The sequence below is a fragment of the Salmo trutta genome, chromosome 20 (assembly GCF_901001165.1).
Source record: "Salmo trutta chromosome 20, fSalTru1.1, whole genome shotgun sequence".
Lineage (NCBI taxonomy): Eukaryota > Metazoa > Chordata > Actinopteri > Salmoniformes > Salmonidae > Salmo > Salmo trutta.
The window spans coordinates 41309914-41334971 of NC_042976.1; the positions used below are offsets into that span (position 1 = coordinate 41309914).

Below are 25058 nucleotides of genomic sequence, written 5' to 3' on the forward strand. Positions count from 1 at the left end.
AGTCAAGTATGATTGATATGCTCTACAGTCAATTATGATTGATATGCTCTACAGTCAATTATGATTGATATACTCTACAGTCAAGTATGATTGATATGCTCTACAGTCAAGTATGATTGATATGCTCTACAGTCAAGTATGATTGATATGCTCTACAGTCAAGTATGATTGATATGCTCTACAGTCAAGTATGATTGATATGCTCTACAGTCAAGTATGATTGATATGCTCTACAGTCAATTATGATTGATATGCTCTACAGTCAAGTATGATTGATATGCTCTACAGTCAAGTATGATTTATATGCTCTACAGTCAAGTATGATTGATATGCGCTACAGTCAATTATGATTGATATGCGCTACAGTCAATTATGATTGATATGCTCTACAGTCAATTATGATTGATATGCTCTACAGTCAATTATGATTGATATGCTCTACAGTCAAGTATGATTGATATGCTCTACAGTCAAGTATGATTTATATGCTCTACAGTCAAGTATGATTGCATTTCATATCTTGGCTGGAAGACAACTCATCCGCAGACATTGAATGTTAGCCATCCTACTATATCAGGTAATATCGAAAATTACAATGTATAAGTATGATGTCAGGGCAAGTTGTGCACAAGGTAACGTTTCCAACAAGCTAACGTTTCCAACAAGCTAACGTTTCCAACAAGCTAACCAAACAAAAACATAATTACTTTTATGAGACGTGTTTGAGCCATCATGTGCATTAGTAGCACAATTTCTAACTTATTTACATTCGTTTTGTTTTTTTTACTTACACTTGTATGTTGACTTCTCCATATTAATGTTGGTTGTAAGTATTGGCTGACTTTTCTTAGCGGATGTACAATCATCGCCAATTGAATTGGGCGTTTCAGAACATTTTTTATTTTGTTTTATTGAAACTTTATTTAACTAGGCCAGTCAGTCAAGAACATAATTGTACACTCGCAAACTCGATCAAAAACGAGAGCCGAGGAGCTTACACTGCCAACTTCCCTTGCTTGGCTAATCAACGACAAAGATGGCCGCGGGGATTCCCCCCAGGGGGATAAGGAGAAGGTGTGTCTTTTATGACTTTGAAACACAGCCCCTGTTACCGTCCACGTCGACCATTTTTCAACATCTGCTACCATAGACAACATACTGTGTGCGTTTGTTTTCCACAGCAATGTCATGGCTCGTCAAACTGAAAGGCGAATTGATGAGAACATCTAGGATGACGTCGCCATCTCCGTTCCGTATACACAGTCCATTTAGACGTCGATTCGCCGCCACTGTATTCCTGTGCCAAGAGGTTCAACTACGGCCCACTGCTGCAACTGAGGAAGTAGCTATGTGCAAAGCTATGACCAGCATGTAGGCTCTCTCTGTGTGTGTGTGAGTGTGTGTGTGTGCTTTCATGCACGCACGTGTATGTGTGTATACATGCATGTGTGTATGAGCGTGTGTGTGTGTGCGCTCGTTAACCTGCCGCTAGCAGTGTCTGGCGATTCGGCCCCAAGTCTGCATCTTTCCAGCTGATTGGCCACAATCTGTCTCTCCACCTCCAGCTCCCTGGTCAGCCTCTCAAACTGGATCTCCTGCAGAAGGACAGTAAGGACAAGACAGAGTCAGGAACACAAGGTCAGAGATGCCATGCCTTACAGAATGGCTGCCTTGTAAAATAGGTATTCTGGTCCGAGTGGGATTTCCTGGTTCGATGAAAATACATGGATGAGGATGATGCTGACGAGGAGGAAGGATAACAGTTTGACAGCTCTGAGGAACAGAAGCGTGTACAGACGCCTCGCCATAGAGGACGTACAAAAACACCACACACACACACACACACACAAACGCTACGCCTTGGAAAACAAAGTAACCATTTGAAACGCGCGCGCACACACACACACACACACACACACACACACACACACACACACACACACACACACACACACACACACACACACACACACACACACACACACACACACACACACACACACACACACACACACGTGCATCACAATGCACAGCCCACACACCAAGATTGAAGTACCACTTTAGCCTGGGCAAAAACAGTGTTATTCAACCTTGCTTCTACTAGCTTGTCCGCAGGGAGCAATGCAGGAAGCAGCATCGGACTTTTCTAATTATCGAACCCCAGTGAGGCTGTCTGCCGAGGGTTCTACCTGGGCTCTCTCTGTGTGTCAGCCTGGCTTCAAGCACTGCAGCATGTCACAGGAAGAGAGCCTCACATATACAAACGCGCGGACACACAGTACACTACTAGACCTACGTGTATACATAACACACACACACACACACACACACACACACAAACTACTACAACCATACATCACACACAGCCCTTTCCATGCACCCATGCCACCCCCGCACCGTCACACACAGACATGCCGGGACTCAGTCTGTTTCTCTCCCTTTCTCTCACGTACACAGACCCATTCCCACTCACCTTAATAGGCGATAATCTAGCTAGACTAGCTCTCTCGCTCTCCCCAGCCCAGCTGTAGCCCCCTCCATATAACTGTAGCCAGTCACAGTTAGCCACTGTCCCTGTGGCTTCAGGCTGCCCACGTTTCACGCCTCATCTCCACCACCCCTCTTTAACTTCTGGAGGTGCCACGAGAATGCCTCTCCTGACTGGAGACTCATTTGGCTCAGAAGAGAGCGTTAGCTAGTGCTCGCCCGCCCTCCCTCCCTCCTTACCCCCCTCCTCCGCCTGCCTTGCATTGCCTTGTGCCCTCCCCTCCTCTGCTATCCTCTCCCCTGGCTCAGTAGTGGCCATGTGCAGCCTGGCTGCTGCAGAGAGGGGAGAGGGGAGCTCTGCTAAGCCCTGCCACTCCACACACAGAGAGAGAGACAGAGACACAGGCCACGCTGCAGTTTCCTCAGGAAGGAGGAACATCTACACGGTGGCTCTGCTCCCGCCGCTAGCACACACAGAACAGAGGATACTACTCTGTAACGGGGACTGAAACAGACCCCTCTGTAGAGTATATTACAGCCCTCTGTCCTGACAGGAAGACTGACACTGATCTACTTTAGAAGGAAACGTTCAATAAATCCTTCGCGGCAGCCGCTCTAGAGACGTGCGGAATAAACGAGGGAAACTAATTTTCTGTTTCAAGAATCAAAAGAACCTGAGTGCACATTTGTAAAACCAAACTATTGTATAGATGTAGTCAACAAAAGGTAGTGGCATAGAGAACGCGTTGAGACGAAATCTCCTTATCGGTTTAGCCCGAGTCTTGCTATTCCAGGTTCTCTGTTATTTAAATCAAACATACTAAAAGTTCACGGTCTGCGAGACGACGGTATCTTTTTAGTGACGTCTGGCAAAATATGTCCCCGGGTGATCTTGTAACTGCTCATCCATCTGAATGAAGCTCAGCACCGCAATCTAACAGCGCTAGTGTACTGTGTGTGTGTGTGTGTGTGTGTGTGTGTGTGTGTGTGTGTGTGTGTGTGTGTGTGTGTGCGTGCGCGCGCGCGCGCAAACCCAACAGCTTGTACCTATCCCCGTGCACTCTCAGCAGCACTGCAGCACTCACACCACATTACATCTACTATTAAACGTCTCCGATAGCGCATCACTGATACGTGCATGTCTCTGCCCATTACACTTTCAGGTGCATCTCTTCAAAGCGCGTGTGCAGTTTAACTGGCTACGCTGTCAAATCACTAGCGCAGGAGTATCTGTTTAGACTACAGCAGAGTAGCAGGGTCTAAAAACAGATACAGAAGGCCCTATCCTTTCAAAACGCCCCTAAAACCTCTGAACATATAGACTTTACAGTTCACGGTGTAGGCTAAGAGAGTTGTGGTCGTCACAGAGAAAAGTAGGCCCGCCGGGATCCAAGAGTTAATATTGTGGTACAGAGAGTGTTGTTGTGTATAAGAAAGTACATTTGAGAGCCTGATAGAAACACAGGTAACGAGGTACGTCCCAACTGGCACCCTATTCCCTACGTGCAGACGTAGGATCTTAATTTGAGCCAGTCTGCTACAGCAGGAAAATAATATGGATTATAATTCATGGCCTTTTTTTTGGGAGGCTTTGATACATTTTAGTCAGGGCAAATCAAGTCTGACAATTTAAAGTGGAAATTACAAACTTTAGAAGCCTTTTTAAACCTCGGAGACACGATACGTTTGCATATCCGTGGTGGTCCCCTGTAGCTCAGTTGGTAGAGCATGGTGTTTGCAACGCCAGGGTTGTGGGTTCGCTTCCCACGGGGGACCAGTACGGGGAAAAAAATGTATGTATGAAAAATGTATGAAATGTATGCTTTCACTACTGTAAGTCGCTCTGGATAAGAGTGTCTGCAAAATGACTAAAAGGTAAATGTAAAATATCCCGCTGTGCAGGAAGATTCTCAGCAACAAAAGAGTGATCAAATGTACTGCACAACTTTTGACCAGAGCCTATATAGGGAATAGGGTGCCATTTGGGATGGAAAGGGTGAACGACCCTTCCAGGAAGAAAATAACAGATAGGCTTCAGTTCCACAGCCTCCTCCCTTTCTCATTGGCTCACTGCAGAAAACACTTGTCACATGATACAACACGATCCTATCATGGACCATTTATGACCAGGAAAACACTTTAAATCACACATTCTTGAAGATGTACATATGTTTGTGAGTAAACACAAAGAAATGGGTGTCTTATGCCATGAACATGGTTGGTTCACCATCTATTTGCCTTCTAATCTAATGTCCTGTTTGACTGTGCAGCCTTGAATGTCCGAGGGGCGGAAACCTGGTCTCAGAGCTACTAGATAATGCACAGCCAAGGGCAAACAGTGTTGCTTCTTCTACTGAATAACTCCAATGCAGCAGGTTTCTATAGAATCCAGATTGTGTTTCTGATGAAACAGGGCAGAGGGGCATCTGCTGCTGCCATATGGCTCTAAATGCTTGATCCCAGCTCCGAGCCTGTCCTACCCACGCTCTGTACCCCAAACCTGTCCTACCCATGCTCTGTACCCCAAGCCTGTCCTACCCACGCTCTGTACCCCAAACCTGTCCTACCCACGCTCTGTACCCCAAACCTGTCTTACCCACGCTCAGTACCCCAAGCCTGTCCTACCCACGCTCTGTACCCCAAACCTGTCCTACCCACGCTCTGTACCCCAAGCCTGTCCTACCCACGCTCAGTACCCCAAGCCTGTCCTACCCACGCTCAGTACCCCAAGCCTGTCCTACCCACGCTCTGTACCCCAAGCCTGTCCTACCCACGCTCTGTATCCCATAGCCCGCCTCCACTGTGGATGCCTGCCTGCCTGCACGGAGGAGATTCAGAGCTTCCTGTACGAAGCAGAGCTAGCTAGCCTCTCCTTCTCCACCCTGCAGCAAACAATCCTCCTCTCTTGCATCTGCTGTCTTTTCCTCTCTCAGGTGGCCATCAATATTACTAAGACGTCGTCCTCAACGTCCCTCTCCCTGTCCTTTATTAGACTACGATGCAAAAAAGAAAACATATTTTATGACTTTTACCTCTCATACATTTCAACAGGAATTTCCAGAGTATAGGTCATCACAAGCCTTATGAAGCCCGCGACAAATGTGGATCCAATACATTAGCTTCTCATACCAGACTGTTACAGACGTAGGATCGTAATTTGATCACCCTTTTGCAGGAGAACTTTACATTTAAATGTATAGTGTACTTGAGGTTTAAAAAGACTTCCAAGGTTTGTAATTTCCACTTTGAAATTTAAGAACTGATTTTCTTTTACGAAACAAAATGTATATCAATGACTACAGAATTGTCCATTATTTCACAATTCCTGTTGATGCAGGATTATTTTCCGGTGTAGCAAACTGGTTCAAATTAAGATCCTACATCTGTACTTGTTGCTACAGGAGGCAACCTAATGAAACAAGAGCAAGACAACACGGCCTAAGTGGCGCGTCCATTACAGCCTCAAACAGACCGGCTCTGCTCTGGTCCCCATGTATAATTCATTGAGTTTGCAGAGTCAGTGAAACACAAAATGGGACACATCTATTCAGCTTAATGATGCGACGCGTCAGGACGAAGGCCGCGGGTAACGACCATTAAACAAGGCCCGTGTTTATCTAGCCCATGTTGCCGGCGAGGGGGTGAGGCGAGAGCCCTCTCTCCCCCCCCCTCGGTCCGTGCCAGGCTTAGTGGAAGGAGGGTTGGAGACAATGAAGGCTGGTCGTCCTGTACCAACATGCGCTTTGCTCTGCTAAGCTCTGCTCATTGTTCGGCATGACAATGAGTGTCAGTCCTCGGGCCTGACTGCCCTGTCACCCAGCGCTGAATCAGATCCTGTCCCCCTCTGTCTCGGCCTGTCCTACTTCATAGGGCCTAGTACAAACAGATGACATACCACCACGCCACAGGTTGCATGACCCCTTGCAGACGCATAATGGACAGTGACTGGTAGACTCAGCTCAAAGCTTCAAGCATTGGCCTCTACTCTGCTCTGTCCTGTCGTGCAGCCTCAGCACGTCCTCTCACTCCACCTACAGGTCTACACTTGACATGATGGGCCACATCCTAAAAGAGCCCCCTATTTCTTATTTAACCTTTATTTATCCCGCAAATCCCATTGAGAGGTCCCTTTATACTTTGAAGTGCACTACATTTAACACCGGTCATTTGGGACGCAATCGTGATAAGACAACGGAGGGCCACTCGCAACATTTTTCCGAAACCCTGAAAAATGACATTTTCTCTGCTGAAAATGAAATTCTATGAAATAGAACAAGTAGGAATTAAAGAGTTGGGTAGTCTAGGTCACGTTCAACCCCGCATGAAGAATTAGAAAGACTGCGACTGCATTGTAACGTCATACCAGAGAGGAAGAGAAGCAGAGCAGTCTTTGGCCCTATAGGCCAGGCAAAGTGAGGTCCCGCCAACGTTATACAGGCTCAGCTGTGTCAGTTTATTTTTAGTAGCAGAGTCATACAGTATATAGAGGTATCGGGCTCTGACTAGAAGCTGTTGATCCCTTCCACTCCAACAGGCTCTCCTCTCCTCATGTCCTGATTGGGCATGATTGAGCCATCATGTTCAGAGGGCTAGTTTGGGTGACCCTGGATTGGCCGCCTTGGGCCAGAAGAAGCACGGGTTTTTTTGGAACGCTCTTTGTCGGCTCTCAAACATCAGCTCCGACATAGTAATCACGCCCTTAAGCCGAGATAAAAATCTCAGCCAGATCATGCAAATATAATAGTAGATGTCATTTAACCAGATGCTTTTATCCAAAGGGACTTACAGTCACATGTGCATACATTTTACTTATGGGTGGTCCTGGGAACCATTTGGGGCTCAAACTGGGGTTCTGATCTGATCCGGGCGCTGCAGGAAGAGGGCGCGGACGCTTGTCATCCAAAAGGGCTGCAGTTCCATTATGGATGCGGAGGGACATTTTATGTAACTAAGGCAGATGGCTTTTTTTCCTTGACCGGGGGTTGAGAGAAATCTCTGGAAACATATTTGTTCATTAAGTGGCAATGGGGCTTGACAGTTCTGCTCTCTAGCAGCAGCAGTGTGTGGCTGCTAACGTATTCTAATGAGGCCCACGACATAGCTGAATGTGGGAGGGATAGATAGATATATATGTATGAAAGAGAAAAAGAGAGCGAGAGGGAGGGAGAGCGAGAGAGAGGAGAGAGGGAGAGAGAAAGAGACAGCATTATTTCTCACTGGAAATCACTGCAACACAAAGTCACCTTGGGACGAAACTCTGATTTTGAGAGGAAGAATGTACAGGCTGCAGTAGTGACAGACATTTGTAAGCAATATGCATAACACAATGCTAGCAAAGTGAACAAGAAAATCTAAGCACTGAACAAGAGAACTGATTTCAAGGCCTCCTACAACACTACTTAAAAAGGTCTTAGTAACTACATCTAAAAACCTCAAGTGATATGAAGAATTTCATAACATTTCATGGAATGCTATTCATCACTTGCAAGACGACTCGCCCTGAATTTAATTCAGCTGCTCTATCGATCGCTACATACATTCAGTCTGAAACTGGCACCGTAGAAGCCGTTTGTGCGACTTCAAAACGAAGGGCGTTGAACGAAAACAAATTCATTAGGGATTGGATCGTCTCTAACAAATCTAAGCAATCAGAGTATCAAAGTTGATCATGTCATTATCCGGCCCAACCCATCGGTTTCTGGGACCAATCAGAACGGTCAGAATGTGTTCGCATTCTAGAAATCATCGGGGAGGGAGGCAAATCCAGACTCATCGTGGAGAAGAAACTTTAGTGGGCGTGGCGTTTGGCTGGAGTGATGTGGATGGGTAGCCAGGCAAATTCCTCACATTCTGTTTCAGTATTTTCACATATAGAAAAGGAATCCCTGTTGACATTGGGTCAACCGACCTCTCTGATGACAGTCTACGTGAAGCGCGGCATTCAAGGTCTTCTATACATATGATCCTCAGAGCTCTAGCTTCTCACATGAAGACATTCACTTAGATTACTAATGAAGGGACTGCATTAGCAGACAGCGCCCTGGACCACTATATCAGCCACCCGAGCCATAGACTGTTCACTCGGCTACCGTCCAGGCAAATGGTACCGGATCTCGGAACAACAGGCTCCGCGAGAGCTTCTGCTAAATAGTCAATGAATGGTACCCAAGCTATCTGTACTGACTCCATCTTCCACTGACCCTATGCACACTCACTGGACTATATATACACACACTCACTCCCACACACTACACTGTCACTCCCACACAAAATCCTCACACACACACATGCACACCGACACAACACAAACACACGTGCACACTCACACACACTTTTACACTCCTCATATGCTGCTGCTACTCCGTTCTTTATTTGACTCTCAGTGTTATCTTTTACGATGCCTTCATGTACAAATCTACCTCAAGTACCTGGTACCTCTGCACATTGATCTGGTACTGGTACTCCGTGTATATACAGTTGAAGTCGGAAGTTTTACATACACCTTAGCCAACTACATTTAAACTCAGTTTTTCACAATTCCTGACATTTAATCTTAGTAAAAATTCCCTGTCTTAGGTCAGTTAGGATTACCACTTTATTTTAAGAATGTGAAATGTCAGAATAATAGTAGTGAGAATGATTTATTTCAGCTTTTATATCTTTCATCACATTCCCAGTGGGTCAGAAGTTTATATACACTCAATTAGTATTTGGTAGCATTGCCTTAAACAATTTAAACTTGGGTCAAACGTTTCGAGTAGCCTTCCACAAGCTTCCCACAATAAGTTGGGTGAATTTTGGACCATTCCTCCTGACAGAGCTGGTGTAACTGAGTCAGGTTTGTAGGCCTCCTTGCTCGCACACGCTTTTTCAGTTCTGCCCACAAATGTTCTATAGGATTGAGGTCAGGGCTTTGTGATGGCCACTCCAATACCTTGACTTTGTTGTCCTTAAGCCATTTTGCCACAACTTTGGAAGTATGCTTGGGATCATTGTCCATTTGGAAGACCCATTTGCGACCAAGCTTTAACTTCCTGACTGATGTCTTGAGATGTTGCTTCAATATTTCCACATAATTTCCATCGTCATGATGCCATCTATTTTGTGAAGTGCACCAGTCCCTCCTGTAGCAAAGCACCCCCACAACATGATGCTGCCACCCCCGTGCTTCACAGTTGTGATGGTGTTCTTCGGCTTGCAAGCCTTCCCCTTTTTCCTCCAAACATAACGATGGTCATTGTGGCCAAACAGTTCTATTTTTGTTTCATCAGACCAGAGGACATTTCTCCAAAAAGTACGATCTTTGTTCCCATGTGCAGTTGCAAACCGTAGTCTGGCTTTTTTATGGCGGTTTTGGAGCAGTGGTTTCTTCCTTGCTGAGCGGCCTTACAGGTTATGTCGATATAGAACTCGTTTTTCTGTGGAAATAGATACTTTGTACCTGTTTCCTCCAGCATCTTCACAAGGTCCTTTGCTGTTGTTCTGTGATTGATTTGCACTTTTTGCACCAAAGTACGTTCATCTCTAGGACACAGAACGCGTCTCCTTCCTGAGCCGTATGACGGCTGCGTGGTCCCATGGTGTTTATACTTGTGTACTATTGTTTGTACAGATGAATGTGGTACCTTCAGACGTTTGGAAATTGCTCCCAAGGATGAACCAGACTTGTGGAGGTCTACAGAGGACCAGAGTGCAACTGGTCCTTGTTTGGGAACACACACACACACACACACACACACACACACACACACACACACACACACACGAATCATGCCTTCATGATTCGTGACCGCCGGTGTGGCGGTAATACGGTCACCGCATCAGCCCTATCTGTGACATAGATAAGAGGATGGACGAAGAGGAAGGACGTTTTCCTTTCTGCATCGGAAACATGAAAGTGGAGTTGCATCTTGGGCTAGATCATTAAAATGCCATTAAAGAGGCTGTCATCTGTGTGTCTGCTGAAGTGACAGCCAGCGCCTGGCACGGAGGCTGTCTGAGAGAGAAGAAACAGAGCCTGAGTCCCAAATGGTACCCTATTCCCCATGTAGTGCACTACTTTTGACCAGAGCCCTATGGGTGCTCAAACTTAGTGCACTCCTTAAGGAATAGGGTGCAGACACCGTCTTCTGATGTGTAGCTTACAAACCACCTCATCTGCAGTACAGTCTATAGAGAATCTTGTGGGTTTTGGAGAGAGACCAACGGTCCAAATTTGTCTGTGGTCCAATCTCTGTCCTTTTCTTTGTGATAAAACGGCCATTGATAAGATGCAAAATAAGATGAGAGGAATCCTCTTTTAGATAGAGCAAAAATGGGTTCCCGCCCTCTCTCCTTCCACGTCCCAAATGGTACCCTATTCCCTACATAGTGTAGAAACTACTTTTGACCAGAGCCCATAGGGCCTTGACCAAACATAGTGCACCAGATAGGGAAAAGGGTGCCATTTGGGACGCATTCAATATCCTCCAAGCTCACATAAAACGGCCTGATGGTAGAGGGCTGCTGTGCAGTTGTGTTGTTCTGCCTGGCTGGCTGTGCCACAAAAGCTGCTGCAGTTGATGATGATGCCTTCTGCAGCTGAACAAAAGCAACACAAAAGCCAATCTGTGTGTCTTTAAGGACACAACAAAGATCCAAACACTGCCAAAGAAGGGCAATCATTTCTTCCTTTCGGACTGCCATTCATCTGGGCCTCACAAACATACATTTCCTCTGGTAGCTCGATAGCTAAGTATTTTCCAAAATGTGGCACCAGGCACGGTCTGTCTATGGGGAGAGCAATGTAGAAACGTTCGATCCTGCCGTTATACTGCTATTGCAGTGAACAAAGGGATGTAGGTAAGCTGACCTGCAGTGTTAGTTCAGCCTACATCAGTGCTCGTTGGTGGGAGAGTCTGGGCTCTGTGCTGCCGAGAGATGGACATCTCTGAGAGAGCTGCTAGAGCTCATGGGTAATCCACCCTGGCACCGCTTACTCCGCTTTCTGGTCTTCCTTAGGGATTCCGAGTGAGGACGGCCGAGTATATGTAGTACGGCCGAGTATATGTAGGACGGCCGAGTATATCCTTCCTGTAATGACACCATCACCCCATGGTTCTAGAAGCTTCTTATTGGTCCCAGTTAGGGCTGTGGCTGTCACGAAATTTCGTCAGCCGGTGATGTCAAGCAAATAACTGTCGGTCTCACAGTAATTGACCATTAATTAACATGAACACATTTAGCATCTCCTGGCTTCCACACATAGCCTACAAGCCACTGATGCGGACCTTCGGGAACATCTACATTTTAAAAAGTCTAATAAATCCATGTAATATCTCCTACACCATCACAATAAATCCATTATTTATTTTAGACAGATCTAAAAGAAACATGATATGAAGAAAATGTAGTCTATTTCAGAAGAACAGAATAGCATACTCTGAGTTGTCCTTATGTTAGGTCCTGATCTGGCTATGCCATATGGATGTGGGCTACACTAGTTCATTTAGCAGACAAGATTTGCTTAGACTTCCGTGGCATTATTTTATATTATTTATATTATGAAGAATACAATTGAACAAAGCTGAATAAAATAAAAAAGGATATTTTTCTCCAAACGATTTGAGGGAGTGCGCACATGCAGCTACTCTGTGTTGAGCGGTTAACAAAGAAATTAGGTATTCCTATATGCATAATTTACAGGTATCAAATCGGTCACATACACATGGTTAGCAGATGTTATTACGAGTGTAGCGAAATGCTTATGCTTCTAGATCTGACAGTGCAGCAGTATCTAACAGGTAATCTCTAACAATTTCCAGTCGCCTTGCCTTGATTAAATGCGGTGGTACGTGCTCTCAGTTTTGCGTGAATGCTGCCATCAATCCACGGTTTCTGGTTAGGGAAGGTTTTAATAATCACAGTGGGTACAACATCTCCTATACACTTCCTTATAAACTCGCTCACCGAGCCAGCGTATACGTCAATGTTATTGTCTGAGGTATTAGTTGTTCTACAAACGTTAGGCTATATGTTTTGATTTGTAAGGCTGCATGATGAGACTCTAATGATGATTTGAAAAAAGTAACTTGAAATGCATGAGCTCTGCTTTGTTTTTTTTTGCGCAGGCTGTACACTCCAATAGTCTCTCATTTACAATTTGTCAAGCACTTGATAATGCCTCTAATTTCCCCTTTGTGTGGCCGTATTGCACCCCCAACAAATCCATGCCTTCTGCTGCCAGTGTTTGTGCTACGAAGCACCTCACACTCACATGGCTCTCCATCACGTGATCGGGTCTTTCTCACAGGCTACAAGTGAAGACAGACACTTCGGGGATGCAACTGTGCGCGTCCTTATCAAATTCCGAGCTGCATATTGAAGATATTGGAAGAGCTGTCCACATTTACTTTTCGTCAGCCAACAAGATGAGTAGGCCTAACGAACAGCAAGAGCACTAGCCTATGTCAATCTACTATCCCCCATAGTACAAAAGTTGGTTTTATTATATTCTGTTACGACAAATAAATATTCCATACAAAGTCTGGGACAGTTGTGTGATGCGTTAGATCCCAAATTAATACAACAACTAGCATAAAAAAATTCAAAGATGTACGCAATGAGGCTGACACAACAGATCAGAACGTTTAGCTTAAAATGTGATAGCCTAATAGCCTATTTCTTCACATTATAAGCGCAACAATACGCACACAGCATAAGCGTGAATGTTCCAATAGCAGGAAAACACCATTAACAAAAATGACCGCAAATGCGATTATGCATGTAATGCTTTTCTTATAAAGGTGAATTTTTATGGAGAAAATTATCGTCCCCAAACTTGAAACTCGCAGGCTGCGTATGTATGCCAGTTAGGCTCTACACCCCTTGTAAAGTGGATTAATGTGCATATTTTTAAGAAGTTATTTGGCCACTTTAGTTGTGATACAACCCTTATAAAAACATACAGGCCTATGGGCTAGACTACATGAGGTGTCAAAAAAGTCGGGGGGGAAAAGGCATTGTTTCTTGCCTTACGCTGGGCATCATTCACAAGTGATAATATAAAATTCACAAGTGATATGCTAATATTGTCACCTATCAGACTATTCTTGATTTAATCTTGTCTTTACATATACTAAATAATATATGTGTAACATTTGTTTCGATTTAGAATTGACTATTATTATGCGCCTGTCTCGAAACAGGGGCAGGGGGAAAAAATACATGCCATCTACGCTCTTAATGCTCTTAAATAGCGAATGGAGGACGCTTTTCCCGTGGTTCATTTTCATGCCAGCCAGGTAGGCTATACTCCTGTTGTAAAGATAAGCAATGTGCTTTATATTAGGAAAGTTGAGAAATAAATATCGTAGGCCTAGCCTATTGAAAGCTGATGGGATCCTCCTCTTTTTAATAGAGGCCATCACTCTGTTTTCTCCCACAATTGCATAGCCTATAGAAATGTTGCGCAACATGAGCTCATGGGCTCTCATGCAGTGTTTGATTCAATTTCTTATCACATTTGCATTGATGTCAGAGTGATTAGAGGGACAACAGAATGCTGAGTGCCAGGCAGTTAGCAAGTTTGGTAGGTTACTAATGACCATCAGCAGTATCAGAGCTTGGCGAAGCCCAATTACCGTGACTAAACGATCATGTGGAATTTGACTGCCTTCATGACTAGTGACCGCCGGTGTGGCGGTAATACGGTCCCCGCCACAGCTCTAGTCTCAGTCGCACTGGTACCTGGTCTTTGTCACGCTTCTGTTGATGCCTTCCTGCCTACTACTGATGACACTGATGGAGATACGGAGGAAAGGAGAGGGTTGTCCCTGGGCTGGGTTTAAACACACAGACAGGCCTGTGTGTGCCAGGGTCAGCCCAGTACACACTGCTCCCCTCTGTCATCACGTCACGTTGGCAGCAGATTATCTGCCCTCCGTTCTGCCAGTCAGTCAGCCTCTGCAGTGACATCAGGCTCCTGCTGAACAGCACAGTGAAACAGCCGACAGGCTGCAGCCACTGCTCTGTTCTCTGTCTGTCCATTTCTCCCTCTCTCACTCTCCAGGATAATTGCTCCAAGAAGGGCATCCCTTTTTTATGGCTATAATCGAGGCGGGAATGCTTTCAGATTTCTCCTAGCCTGTCACAGCAGTAGGTGAGAAAAGAAGAAGGAGGAGGAGGTAAGGCCAGAGGTAGCTAGCTTCCTAGTCGATTGTATTTACAGGCCTTAGTTCACCCGCAGTGGTGGAACTGCTTCTGCCATCATGGCAATTTGAACCTAACTCCTGCTTTTCTCGAGCAGCAGATGTAGAAATTCCACAAAAAAGTCAAACCCTGCCTTTTAGTCAACGGCCAAATGATTGTATTTCTTTAACTTCTCCAGCTCCAAGAAACACAGGTCCACACAGAGGTCACTTGGATCAGTCTGCCAGAATGGAGGAAGCATTGCATTGTGATCTCAAGAGGGATAAAGAGGTCGTCACATTTTGAGCACTCAAAGCAAGGACACCCCCCTCTGAGCAGTACTTTACTACACCACACACCAGCTGCAGAGGAAAGGCTGTGTGTGTGTGTGTGTGTGTGTGTGTGTGTGTGTGTGTGTGGTTTGGATTTACTATCCTTGTGGGGACCAGAAGTCCTCACAACGATAGTAAAACAAGGACAATTGTGGGAACATTACACCGGTCCCCACAAAGAAAAAGGCTTTTTTAGGCTTTGGGGTTAGGTTTAGGGTTAGAATTAGGGTTAGGGTTTTGGGGTTAAGGTTAGAGTTAGGTTAAGGGTTGGCTTTAGGGGTCAGGGAAAATGTATTTTGTGTGGGAATAAACTGTTTGGTTCAAGGATAGTAAAACAAACATCTGTGTGTGTGTGTGTGTGTGTGTGTGTGTGTGTGTGTGTGTGTGTGTGTGTGTGTGTGTGTGTGTGTGTGTGTGTGTGTGTATGTGTATATGAGGCTAAGCCAGACATAGGCAGGGTCATAACAAGTGTGCCCTGGTCGGCCAGAAAAGGCAATTCAGCAGACAGATTCTTCGTGTTTAAAGTAGTGCACTACGTAGGGAATAGGGTGCCATTTGGGATGCATTCAATATCCTCCAAGCTCACATAAAACGGCCTGATGGTAGAGGGCTGCTGTGCAGTTGTGTTGTTCTGCCTGGCTGGCTGTGCCACAAAAGCTGCTGCGGTTGATGATGATGCCTTCTGCAGCTGAACAAAAGCAACACAAAAGCCAATCTGTGTGTCTTTAAGGACACAACAAAGATCCAAACACTGCCAAAGAAGGGCAATCATTTCTTCCTTTCGGACTGCCATTCATCTGGGCCTCACAAACATTTTCTCTGGTAGCTCGATAGCTAAGTATTTTCCAAAATGTGGCACCAGGCACGGTCTGTCTATGGGGAGAGCAATGTAGAAACGTTCGATCCTGCCGTTATACTGCTATTGCAGTGAACAAAGGGATGTAGGTAAGCTGACCTGCAGTGTTAGTTCAGCCTACATCAGTTCTCGTTGGTGGGAGAGTCTGGGCTCTGTGCTGCCAAGAGATGGACATCTCTGAGAGAGCTGCTAGAGCTCATGGGTAATCCACCCTGGCACTGTGTCCGCTTACTCCGCTTTCTGGTCTTCCATGCTTTGGTTTTATTTCCCTGGCACTGTATACAAATGCTAACATTTTAGCATTTGTGGCACAAATCCCATTCAAGTCATGGGACCGATATTAGCATTTTTCGTGCATCATGTCCAAATCATCCAAAAGTACCTCAAATGTATTGTGCAGCTCATCAAAGTCACTTATAGATGATTTGAACATGATGCACAAAAAAATGCTAATATCGATCCCTTGGCTTCAATGGGATTTGTGCCACAAATGCTAAATGGGATTTGTGCCACAAATTGATTTGGAAACAGTGACAGGGAAACTAAACCAAAGCACAGATTGCTGTCATACCTTGTCCATAGAGTGCTTACAGGGTAAAGAAACCAACATGTCATTTGGTAATTTGGGTTAAATATCCCTTTAAGCCCAGCTCCTGATTGTCTAACCCCCGGAGTCACAGGCTACATCCCAAATGGCACCCAGCTTTGGTCAAAAGTAGTGCACTATAAAGGGAATAGGGTGCCATTTCGGACACAACCACACAGTGGGATTGGCGGTTTAAGTTGAGTTGACCTGAGGGCACCTGTCTATGTGAAACAGACATGAACCCCCCTGCTAGCTGTTACGTAACCACTGTACCCCACAGTTAGCAGGCTAGCAGCCACACACACAGTTCAGAGTTACACCCTTATCAGAAGGTTGTGTGAGAGAGACAGAGAACTTCTGTGAGTGTGGTGTTTACAGTTCATTTTTATTGTTTATTTCACTTTTGTATATCATCTACTTCACTTGCTTTGGCAATGTTAACATATGTTTCCCATGCCAATAAAGCCCTTGAATTGAAAGGGAGGGAGCATTATAATGCATGCTCAGCTCAACTGCCTCCTTGTCTGCTCTGAATGGCACCACACCCTTAGAGGAGCTCCTCCTCTAAATCACATTGCACATAGTGTTGAACACTTGATTAATGCAATGATTGACAAATGTGTGGATATTTTTAAAAGCCTCTCATTTTCAAATTGGCTAACAGAGCAAAAATACTGTCTACTGGTATTAAGATAATTATTGCAGGGACATGGGGTGTGGGAGAGCTGTTGTTTTTACACTGCACCACTTAGAGGGGGGGTATGTTGTGTAGAAAGAGATAGTCGAATCTAGATCCGTCTCTTTATATACAAACACACACACACACACACACATATATACTTCATGACCAAAAGTATGGGGACACATTCTCGTCAAACATCTCATTTCAAAATTTTGGGCATTAATATCGCCGCTTTTTACAAATGTATAAAGTGAAGGTCTTTTAAGGGAGTATGCGAGCACACTCGTTTAGCTCGGCTAGGCACCAGCCGAACTGAAGCATGCTTACGCCTTTAGACAGCAGCTCCAAATAGTCCCGGTTGTAAACGGCTAAGCTAGGCTGCATTACAGCTTAAAGAATTCCTCTTTGGTTGTTGACTTAGTTACACCCAGTGTCACCCGGGCCAGGCCAGGCTGAGGTGATTAAGTCATAAACTAGGCCTGCTCCGGAGAGGAGTCGTCTGGATGAAAGCATTCGGCTTCCTCCTCTTTTTCCTGCCTTTCATTATTGCAGGGCACATTGTACCCTTCAGCCGTGCACAACAACGTCCATAGTAGAGGGTTACTCTGAATCAGCCAACTTTCCCCGCACATCAGATTGGGAGTAGGAGTTCACTTTTCTTCTGTTCTCCCACATTTTCCATGTTGCCTTTACTAACTTCAGGGTAGCCTAAGCTTTCGCATTGAGAAAAAAAAAGGCTCGCATTTCACTGTGTTATTGTCTTAAGCCCACATTACAGCGCTCCAGTGCTCAGTTCACAGGGATAACCTTGCTAATGTGGCAGAAAAAGCATTAAAAGAAACATAGTGTTATTGCTGAATTCACAGAAAATGAGAAGCTGACTGGCTGAGTGCCATTCTGTGGCTTCGCTCCGGTATCCGGCTTCATTCCACTTCAGAAGAAATTGATAAGAAAGTAGGTCTTAGATTATATACAAAAACACCCGTTCAGCTAAAAGAAATTATAATAAGATAATAAATATTAGAGAGAGGGAGGACATGTCTGAATACCCATACTAGCATACTATGGGGAGGACCATCATCCTAAGTGAATTTCATAAAAATAGTAAAACATTTAAAAAGTTATCCTTTTTAAATGAAACTATACTAAATATATTCACATGTTACCAAATAATTAATTAAAACACTGTTTTGCAATGAAGGTCTACAGTAGCCTCAGCAGCACTCTGTAGAGTAGCACCATGGTGTAGCCAGAGGACAGCTAGCTTCTGTCCTCCTCTGTGTACATTGACTTCCATACAAAACCTAGGAGGTTCATGGTTCTCACCCCCTTCTATAAATGTTCACAACTTCCAGAGGACGTCCTCCAACCTATCAGAGCTCTTGCAGCATGAACTGACATGCTATCCACCCAATCAAAGGATCAGCAAATTAATCTGGTATTGAAAGCATACGCTACAGCAAGTTAGCACTGAAGTACATAAAATGTGATGAGTAGATGACTCAAAGAGAGAGAGAATGAGGGAGAGAGCTTTTTCACTTTCACTTAGCTAGCAAATGCAGCTAGCTAGTTTAGTCTACTCAAACACCAGGCTCAAATGTTAGCTAGCTGGCAATGACTATCCAACACAACACTGGAACTCTTCCAAGTCAAGGTAAGCTTTTGATTTTACAAATTTATTGTCACCTGGGCCCACCTGTGTAACTGCTAAACTGCTTACTGACTGTTCACTGTAACTTTACTGTATGATTGTAGCAGGTTTACTAACGCGTTAGTTCTATTAGCCATGTTGACTATGACGTTACTTTAGCTAATATGGTGACAACGATGTATGCTGTGTATAGCGGTTATGATAAGGTTTGCCTTGAAAAATGTTTTTACCTTGTCACATAAAGCTGATGTGCTGTGCATTGAAGTCTACAACCGAAGGGAAAAGGTGAGAGGGGAGCGCATAGATGCAAGAAGGAATACAACGTGGCTGCTATGAAAGTGAACTGTGTTTACGTGTGATCAGGGGTGTACTCATTCCGCCGATTTTGTTGAAAAACCTTTCTTAAACGGAAGCAAACGGAATGAAACGGGGATAAACATACTGAATTTGTCCAATATAAACTCTTGTTTGCAACTGTTGGACTAATGATTACACCCTAAATCAGATAGATGCAGGCAAGAGTGTGCAAAGTGGTATTGAATGTGTCACTGTCTGTCCATGTGTCACCTCAAATTTCTCTCTCAGCCTGTGTGCCCTTACATTGTAAACTTTCTTTCATAGGCTAGGTTGTAGCAATGATGGGTATAGGGAAAATGTGACTATTCTATAGTAGCCTAAACCTATCAATGTTACATTGAACTGGGTGAATGGAATATAAATGACAGTCATCCATTATGCTGTAATAGAAATAAGGCCATGCTCATAAAAATAAATAAAAAATGGTCCTCCCTCATCTGAAACGGCATCGACCTCCACTGCGTACTATATACGTACCTAAACTGCATACTATGTACTCATCGTCGCATACAATTTAGCACATTCCATTTCGTAAAAAGTATGCAGTGTGCCACGGCCGCAACACAGTAGCGCTCCTGACTGGCTGAGTAGGTGGGGCGGGGCCAAGTGCGGGTAGATTTTTCCAAATTCAACAGACATGCGTCATATTAACCAGGCAGATAATAGCTCATTTCCAATTCGATTAATTTCTCTAAACTCTGAATAGAATGGGAATGGGCCTACTCAGGCTGGTTATAGGCAGACTATCAAATTTGATTTATACTGTATACTGTAGCCAACATGTTTATAGCAGACCACCATAGTCCCTGTGCCCAAGAACACTAAGGTAACCTGCCTAAATGACTACCGACCCATAGCACTCACATATGTAGCCATGAAGTGCTTTGAAAGGCTGGTCATGGCTCACATTAAAACCATTATCCCAGAAACCCTAGACCCACTCCAATTTGCATACCGCCCCAACAGATCCACAAATGGTGCAATCTCTATTGCACTACACACTGCACTTTCCACCTGGACAAAAGGAACACCTATGTGAGAATGCTGTTCATTAACTACAACTCAGAGTTCAACACCACAAAGCTCATCACTAAGCTAAGGACCCTGGGACTAAACACCTCCATCTGCAACTGGATCCTGGACTTCCTGACGGGCCACCCCCAGGTGATAAGGGTAGGTAACAACACATCTGCCACGCTGATCCGTAACATGGGGGCCCATCAGGGGTGCGTGCTCAGTCCCCTACTGTACTGCCTGTTCACTCATGACTGCATGACCAGGCACGACTCCAACACCATCATTAAGTTTGCTGACAACACAACAGTGGTAGGCCTGATCCCCAACAATGATGAGACAGCCTATAGGGAGGAGGTCAGAGACCTGGCCGGGTGGTGCTAGAATAACAACCTATCCCTCAACGTAACCAAGACTAAGGAGATGATTGTGGACTACAGGAAAAGGAGGACCGAGCACGCCCCCATTCTCATCGACGGGGCCTACAGTGGAGCAGGTTGAGAGCTTCAAGTTCCTTGGTGTCCATATCACCGACAAACTAACATGGTCCAAACACACCAAGACAGTCGTTAAGAGGGCACAACAATGCCTATTCCCCCTCAGATCCTCAAAAAGTTCTACAGCTGCACAATCGAGAGTGTACTGACTGGTTGCATCACCGCCTGTTACGGCAACTACTAGGCCTCCAACCGCAAGGCGCTACAGAGGGTAGTGCGTACGGCCCAGTACATCACTGGGGCCAAGCTTCCTGCCATCCAGGACCTCTATACCAGGTGGTGTCAGAGGAAGGCCCCAAAAAAATCCAAAGACTCCAGCCACCCTAGTCATAGAGTGTTCTCTCTGCTACCGCACGGCAAGCAGTACCGGAGCGCCAAATCTAGGTCCAAAAGGCTTCTAAACAGCTTCTACCAACAACCCATAAGACTCCTGAACAGCTAATCAAATGGCTACCCCCCCACACATTATTACGCTGTTGCTACTCTCTGTTTATTATCTATGTATAGTCACTTTACCTCTACCTACATGTACATATTACATCAATTACCTCGACCAACCGGTGGCCCCGCACATTGACTCTGTACCGGTACCCCCTGTATATAGCCTCGTTATTGTTATTTTATTGTTGCTCCTTAATTATTTGTTATTTTTCTATTTTTCTTATTTTTAACTTTAAAGTATTTACTAAAATAAACTAACTTTTTTTTCTTCTTAAAACTGCATTGATGGTTAAGGGCTTGTAAGTAAGCATTTCACTGTATGGTCTACACCTGTTGTATTTGGCACATGTGACAAATACAATTTAATTTTATTTCATATAGGCCATTTATCCTATTGAAACAGGACTGAAGACAGAAACAGATCATTTGGTTCCATTTCAACATATTTATTCATGAAACCAAAGTGCTGTTACATACATAATTTAAATAATGAAATAGGTAGCCTATGAAACTAAAACAATCCACATGTTCAAATCAAAACGCCTGATTAACATGACATCAAAATCGCATCCACATTCCGAATCTCCGGTGCCGACACATTCAGAAATCGAAAGATTTTGTTTAAAAGCGCTGACGAAGGCCAAGAGAAGAAACACTTTTCAATGAGAAAACAGAAACCCACTTTAAAAAAAATACTTCTGTTTTCAAATATATAATTCTCGTGATTACGGAGAACAAAAAATACTTAGCCTGCATTTGAACACCACCACAGAAGCTTCACTATTGTTTGGCTACTTGAAGAGAACTAGGGCCTGTCACTCGCGGCCCAACTCTTCCAATGCATTGTGGGAAAGTGTGCATCGAATTCTACTAGATGAAGAGCCGAAATGAGTATTACATCCTGGCATTTAAACTATTGTTAATCCATACTCTAGCTTTGAAAATTCACATATACAACATTTTCGCAGCTGAGAATGCGTCATTTGCGATTGCTTTGTTTCCCATTATTCGTTGATTTCGGAAGCGCATCCCCATACATTATTAATCAGCTGTTGTCAAAGAAGAAAAGTGTATGACATCCAGGCATTTAAAGTATGCTTGATTTTTTAAATGTTGCATGCTAATAAACGTAAAAAAATTTCGCATACTCAAATGGCCGAATATTTAGGGGGCGCAAGTATGGCTATTCGGTAACGGCCAGAGAGTAAAGTTAATTTCAAAAACCTTTCGAGGTCTTAAGGAGAGAAGAAATAAAACTCCCAAAGTCTCTGAGTGAGATGAGTGTGAATGAGCAAAAAAAATGGTGGCTGTAATAAGCTGAAATGGTGGCTGTAATAAGCTGAAATGGTGGCAGTAATAAGCCATTATGGAGGTGTCACACAGATAGTGGGTCAGAGAACAGTAAAGACTAAAGAGGGAGCAGCAAAGCCAGACAGCGTCCCAAATAGCACCCTGTTTCCAGTTTAGTGCGCGTATGGCTCTGGTCAAAAGTAGTGCACTACATTGCGAATAGGGTGCCACTTGGGACGCGGGCCGGGAATAACTAGCAGTTCCAGTCTGAAAACCCTGACATTAACATCAAACACTCTCTGGCTCATTAGCAGTCAGGAGCGGAGGCACGACTCCACAATGAACAGAGAACGCAATCAAAGAAATCCTGGCCAGCCTGTCCTTGTTTGGGCATTGGGCAGAGCAGGGTGAAGACTTACATGGAGAAGTTTTAACAGAAATATAGAGGGGGGGGGGGGGGGGGGGGTGTTAGCATACTGACTCACCATGCAAGCACTCGTCATAAGCCTGTCCACAGGCACGGGTTAGCATGTTTAAACCAGGCAGGATCCCTCGAAGGTCTGCCTCCTCACAATCACAGGAAAGACTCGTGCAGAACCAGGAAAATAACTACAACCCCAGCAACAACGGTGACCTCCACAAGGCACCCGGTTTCCTCCTCCTCTCCCTCCCTCTTGTCTCTCTCTCCAACTCCCTTTAAACACTGAGGACGGATTAATTTACGCTCTCCCAAATCCCAAACAAGAATTGCCTCCGAGGCATGTCTCCATCCAGCCTTTTAAAGTACAGAACTCTCTATGGCTACTCTCTCTCTCTCTTCCTCTCCGTCATTCTCTTCCTTTCCTCTCTCTCTCTCTCTCTCTCCCTCTGTCACTTTCTTTCTCTTCCTTTCTCTCTTTGTCGCTCTCTCTCTCTCTCTCTCCCTGCCTCACTTACTGCCTTCTTGTCCTGACTAAGCCTAAGGAGGAGCGGCAGAGCAGATGAGCACTCTGGGGGAAGGAAGTGACATCGACAGGTGCTCTCCAATGGAACTCTCCTTCCTGTTGACTTGGGTAAACAATGGGAGTGTGAAGCGCTGCCAGGGAGGAAGGGAGAGAGCGAGGGGTGAGCACAGGGAGGACTGTGAGTCAGAGCGTGTCCTTACACAGATGGCTAATCTCTCTGTTTGCACTAGATGGATCTCTTGATTGTGGAAACGCAGCACCGCCGGACACAACTTAGTCCCCGGTTCCTACCTACCGCCAGCTAGGACTGCCTGCTAACGGTCAAAGGACCAAGCATCCGGAGCTTTTTAGCTGTGTTCACAAACAGTAAGTGTGGCGAAGAGTCTGGTGATAAATGTCGCGGTAAAAACGACAGCCTCTCGACGAGGCACTTTCTACAGTAATCTGGGCCAGCTCGCACTAGGTAAACGAGATAGTACCACTGTTGATACAGGGTGGGTGTGTCTAAGAGTGCAGGGATAAAGTACAGCCTGACTGTACCTACTCTTTAGCAGTGGTGCAATATGGTAGGTGTTACAGAGGTTTGTGTACCTTCTATTGGGCTATGTTACAGTGTGAGAGGTGTTACAGAGGTGTGTGTACCTGCTCTGTGGCAGGGAATGATACAGGTGTTTTTTGGGCACTATGGGCAGGGATACAGTTTGAGAGATGTTATGGAAGCTGAGTAATCTCGGTTAAGCCAGAACTAACGTCTTGCGTAACCGGTCAGACGCTCGATTAAGGTCTTGGTCCATACATGTTAAGAGAAGAGATGCTAGAATGAGGATCGGAACCGGGAACGAAGAGATCCACCCTCTCTCTTGGCAAGTTACGGGCAAGTGTACGGGCCAAATGTGCCCTCCCCTTCGTAAGATGCTAACCCCTGAGAAATCGGGATTTGTCCAAATAACCAGTGAGCAAAAACCTCAGCAACTGTTGCTGCTCGTTATCAATCGGTACTCCTAGTATAAAGACAGATCCTCTGTACCATTTATGTTTACATAGTCTGTCCTCGAGTGATTGCAGCATGATTGATGTTTTAGAAGTTCCTGTACCTGCTCTGTGCAATGATACAGTAAGATAGGTGTTATTGGATTTGCTGTACCTGCTCTTTGACAGAGGCCAGGATGTTGTTGGCGGTGGTGTCAGCCTCCATGTTCCTGTTGGTGTGTTGGGTTCCCTCTCTGATGGTCAGCAGAAGCCCCTCCTCCGTCACTGGGCTCTGCTCAGGAGCTGGCATTCCTCCTGTAGGGACACAAACAATCTGGTCACCCAACATGGTCCTCGTGACACATACATGTGGACATATGTGTGTAGTTGCGTACACACTACCATACCATCCAAAGACCATTGGCACAGTAGATACAATAAGACACACAAGCACGCAAGTGGGCACAGAACCCACCAAGCAGACTTAATACACAGTCTGGCTATAGATTCACTGAAGATACAACAACAGTAGGCTAACACACACATAAACACACCCACGCATGCCAGATGGATCATTCCAAAGATAGACAGCCAGCGATTCAATTCCATATGGCCTTAACGCAACAAATAACTTAAGTGATGATGTGTCAAACTCATTAAAAAAAAAATTAAAAACAACACAGACAAACACACAACATCTTCAAGTGTCCAAAAAGGACATTTGACTTCCCACAATTCCCAGAGCGTGCGGCGGCACCACACAGGAAAACACACACCAGCAGGC

At 44.9% G+C, this 25058-nt stretch overlaps 1 protein-coding gene across 11 annotated transcripts in view; it reads right to left on the reverse strand.

Moving 5' to 3' along the window:
• Positions 1-25058, reverse strand: part of pkp4 (plakophilin 4) — a 110714-nt gene that overhangs the window by 65317 nt on the left and 20339 nt on the right. For 10 of the 11 annotated variants that reach the window (XM_029703344.1, XM_029703337.1, XM_029703336.1 and 7 more), the window contains 2 exons: positions 24450-24589; positions 1483-1595 (listed from right to left, as the gene is read on the reverse strand). In XM_029703344.1, coding sequence (XP_029559204.1) covers positions 1483-1595; positions 24450-24589 — 253 coding nt within the window. Of the gene's footprint in view, positions 1-1482; positions 1596-22846; positions 23217-24449; positions 24590-25058 lie in introns of those variants that run through there. The other variant, XM_029703345.1, reaches the window with a different exon arrangement.